Source organism: Myotis davidii, unplaced genomic scaffold (genome assembly GCF_000327345.1).
Source record: "Myotis davidii unplaced genomic scaffold, ASM32734v1 scaffold370, whole genome shotgun sequence".
Classification (NCBI taxonomy): Eukaryota; Metazoa; Chordata; class Mammalia; order Chiroptera; family Vespertilionidae; genus Myotis; species Myotis davidii.
In genome coordinates this window covers 2,873,243-2,877,861 of record NW_006288615.1, presented here as the reverse complement: position 1 = coordinate 2,877,861, position 4,619 = coordinate 2,873,243, and the positions used below count along the sequence as shown (strand labels likewise).

Here is a 4,619-nt window from a genome sequence, read left to right as displayed (position 1 = left end):
ACCTCTGTGTATCAGAAAATCAGTATATTTATAAGCACCCCTCTGTGCAGAGCATTCTACTAAGGGCCTGAAGTGTACCAAGGATTAAGACATGCTCTCTCTTCTGATTTCTGAACTTGAGGAAGACAAACCTAGTCACATAAGTTAAATGTCATATTAGACTTCTACCCCATGTAGACACAGATTTGAATGTCCCCAAGCCAAGGTGCTAGGTGGGTATATGTCCAGGGCCCAGCAAACCCAGATTGAAATCACTTTCTGGAAATGAAATCTGTTGCCTAACACATCGCTCTTTTGCCGTCTCTTCTTACTCACAGTGGGAATGTTATCATAGAGACAAAGTTTTTTGACGACGATCTTCTCGTAAGCACATCCAGAGTGAGACTTTTCTACGTTTGAGAGAAGAATGTATTGCATTTTAAGAATTTGGATTTTGGGGGGAACAGAGGAAACTGTTTACTTTTTTCCTCCACACATTTGATTTTTGACACTTCCACCCCTAATTCCCTCTACAACAAAACCCACCTGCGGCCACAAAGGGACCAGCTCTGCACTCAAGCTGCCATCTTCCACTGACCAGGCTAACCCCCACCTCAGACCAGGGCAGAGGGCATGCCTCTCCTCTTTCCCAGGGTTCTTTCCCAGGGTAAACATGGGACAAACACACACCAGGAGTCAGTGCAGGAGCCAATGCTGTTCCTGTCATCCTCCCTGCCTCCTCCTTGGGTCCTACAGGGCACGCATCTTCTTTTGGCCCCTGGCTTTGGAAAAATTCATGTTCTTGACCCATATTTAGTCTTTTCCTACCTTTTCTATTTCATACATTCTCATACATTTAACTTGTAAAATAGACTGTGATATTATTATGTAATGAATTGAAATATGAATTAAAATATTCCTACAGTCTTTAACATGGCACTGCTTTCATCTCTCCTTTTTCTGGAACACAAACTTGGCTCCATGATGAGAAAAATGACATTTATCAGACCATAGAATCGCAATTCTGTTTTACTCCAGAGACCAGATGATAGATCTTACGGTTCCTGAGTGCTTCAGTTCCTGATTTCCAATAATATAAAACGTACCTGAGCAAGACCAATGACCTTAATACTTGTCTTTTAGACATTATATTTAGTGGTTCTCTTTCACAGCATACATGCACCCCGTCTTTGTTGGTTTGTTGTTTTTAACTTTTTCTATTTCTTTATAATGTTCATTTGTTGAAGAGGTTTCCAGAAAGGGTAGATGTTCTAAGTTGGTAGGGTAGGGACTCATTCCTAAATGAGAGAATAAGTTACAGAGTGAAGATCCTCCTGAAGTTGACTGGAGAACACTGGGGAAGCACCTGGGATGCTGGGAGCCGTAAAAATCCGTCAGAGAAGTTCATGTGGGAGAGAAGTGATTATACATCTACAGTACTTTCCAGTCTGATGTGAGAGAACATTTAAAGGGTTTCCTTTTTAGGAACTTACCTCTGAGCTACCAGTAGCCTCCACTATCCCTTATAAAATACCAACAATTAGTCCCTGGCCAGGTAGCTCATCATCCCAATATGCCAAGGTTGCAGGTTCAATCGCCGGTCAGGGCACATACAAGAATCAATGAATGAATGCATAAGTAAGTGGAACAACAAATCAATGTTTCTTTCTTGCTCACTCCCTCCCTTCCTCTCTCTCTAAGAAAATTAAAACAATCAATAAATATACCAACAATTAAAAGTTTTCAGGTTCCCACAGTAGTAAGGCCCAGGGCGAGGAGAGTACACTCAGAGACCTGCCCTCTGCCGTAGCCCCTGCTCCCAGTCCCTGCTCTTTTGCTGAAGGGGCTGTTTGCATTGGTGGAGGAGGGGAGCTGTACATTTTTAGTATATTATTGCCATCATTCAGGGACAGTTCTGTCCCTCACAGTAGATCTGTTGTCTTTAAAAGCTAATTTTTAATTATCAAAGGGAAGCCTGCCCCTTCCAGCCTGGTATAGGATGGAGAGGAGTAATGAGGAGGATGCAGAACAAAAAGATGACATCCTTGTTCTCCACCCCCAGCCATGGGTGGGAGGGGTGGGGAGAAATATCTGCCCAGGTGTGGGGGAAAGATGAGAACTTCAGAAAGTTAGTGGGGAAGGATGAGCTGTCCCACAACATAGTGGTCCAGGCCTATTGACTTTTCTTCCTAAACATGTCCCCCATTGTCGTCTTTACCCCTTCCCTACTCCGCATTTCCTATAACCATCGGGCTGGTCCAGTTGATGGCATTGCCTCCCCTTCTGATTTATCCTTCACAACCAGAGAGAGCCCCAAGATGTGCATCTGACAGTCAATCTCCTTTGTATTACCAAGTTTAGTTTTAGGACTCTGGCTTAGTGACCTGGTTGTTTTGTGGCTTTCAAAGTGCCCTGTTAAAATGGTCCTCAAAGTGAAGACATCATCTGGCTTTGCAGTTCTTTTTGGTGCTTTTATTTGGTCTGAAACTGAGCAGCTTTGACTAGCTTTGAATAAACTGAGGGGCAGAATGGAGTGGAGTGAAAAGCAGAAATTTGGTGAATACATTTGGTTTCCAAACTGTACACGAAGGCACCCTGTAGCTCTGCAGCAAACTCACAGAGGTGCTGCAGGATCTTTTAATTTTCAAGGGAAATACAGTGATACAGGACATCTGTCATATATTGCTCAAACTATTAGCTCAAGATAGTTCAGTTTCAACAGTAGAACACACTACGTTCTTTTTCAATGAGGTATCTTTGGTAAACCAGGTTTTTGAAGGTTTTGGTGATAAGAAGCAACTACTACCCTTCAAAAATAATGTGACTAGAAAATAAGGATGGTGGTGTCCAGTCTGATTCCAAGGATTAAGAAACTGTCCCGTGCCCAACAGGCACACCCATTAGGAGGTCATTGTGATTATAAATGAAATAAAAATATTTTTTCTCTCAATTTATATGGCTTTTTTTTCCAAAAAATAATATGGCAGCCACTGGCTGAAGTCATTTGAACCTAACTGTTTAATAAAGGGAATTATTAGTTTGGTGGGGGTTTTTTTGCCTAAATAATGTAAGTGAAAAGTTACTGAGACACTAAGGATATAGTGAGCAGAGAATGTTTAGGGACCCCTGGTAAGCCCTTGGTTTTAAAATATGCCTTTCAGAGAGTTAGAAACATACATCACCATTCTGGCCAACAGGTATTGTCTACCCACTTCTGAACTCTAGGCAGCTCTTGGTTTACGGAATACTTTTGAATTCTTGTACTTATTATAGGAAGTATATTTAAAGAAAAAGAAGACATTTACTCAGATTTTTTAGAACAGCTTTTAAGTGACTTGATTTATTCAAATCACCCCCAAATAGCTCTTCTCAATTATAAGAGGAAAAGCAAAATTATTACCACTTGAATTTTTAATTTGTATAACAAGCATTACTTTCATTTTAGGCTAACATATGTACACTCGAGCTAAACAATATGCTATCTGAATATTTTATAGTACATGGGGTACCCCTATATAATGGCACTCTACATGCTCAGTCTAACTAGTTAGAGAACTTAGAATTTTATTTTACTGTTTTATGTTATTACAGAGTTGACAGTGGTCACTTATTTTTTTCCATGGTGTATTGTTGGCCCTACATATCCTTTACTCGTGGCCCAACCCTGGGTAAGGACTGGAATCCAAATCATCTCTTCTAGCAGATGTCTGCCAACTTTTAATTGGCTTATATTCAGCAACAAGCTACAGTTCATTTGGTACAATTAGGCTAAGGTCAAAAACAGTTTTCCTGGAGGGCTTACATTCACTTAAAAGTAGACATTTTAGCCCTAACCAGTTTGGTTCAGTGGATAGAGTGTCAGCCTGCGGACTGACGGGTTCCAGGTTCGATTTCAGTCAAGGGCATGTACCTTGGTAGCGGGCTCATCCCCAGTGGGAGGTGTGCAGGAGGCGGCTGATCGATGTTTCTCTCTCATCGATGTTTCTAACTCTCTATCCCTCTCCCTTCCTCTCTGTAAAAAAATCAGTAAAATATATTTAAAAAAATATATATTTTTTTTAAAAAGTAGACATTTTAGCCCGGCCGGCATGGCTAGCCAAACCGGTTTTGGCAAAAATATATATATTTTTAAAGTAGACATTTTATTATATTGAAATGGTTTTATGTCCATAGTGATCCCCAAACCTTCCCAGGCCCAAATGATATCATATGGCACAGAATTCTGGGACCTCTGCTGTGGGTTTGGGAGGAAGCAAACAGTCTCACTGAGGAAAACCATGCCTCTGCCCACAGGCACCTCCTTGGCATCTCTGGGGAGGCCTGCAGCCACTGGAAATGCCACTTCTAAAAAATATTCATGTTTGTGATTTTTTAGAAATACTAGTATATTTGTATGGATTTCAGAGAGGAAGGGAGAGGGAGAGAGAGAAACATCAATCATGAGAGAGAATCATTGATTGGCTGCCTCCTGCACGCCCCACACTGGTGATCGAGCCCACAACCCAGGTGTGAGCCTGACCTAGAACAAAACAGTGACCTCCTAGTTCATAGGTTGATGTTCAACCACTGAGCCACACTGGCTAGGCAGGTATGGGTTTTTTGGGGGGACAATGAAAATGTTCTCAAATTGAATGTGTTTT

At 41.4% G+C, this 4,619-nt stretch overlaps 1 protein-coding gene across 1 annotated transcript in view; it reads left to right on the top strand.

Annotated features, from left to right (window-relative positions):
* The window catches only part of PDE6D (phosphodiesterase 6D), a 56,019-nt gene extending 55,103 nt beyond the window's left edge, over window positions 1–916 (top strand). Inside the window, exon 7 of the mRNA XM_006760420.2 lies at window positions 318–916. Within this exon, the coding sequence (XP_006760483.2) occupies window positions 318–399 (82 nt within the window). The 3' untranslated portion in view covers window positions 400–916. The remainder of the gene's footprint in view (window positions 1–317) is intronic.
* Window positions 917–4,619: the final 3,703 nt, after the last annotated feature.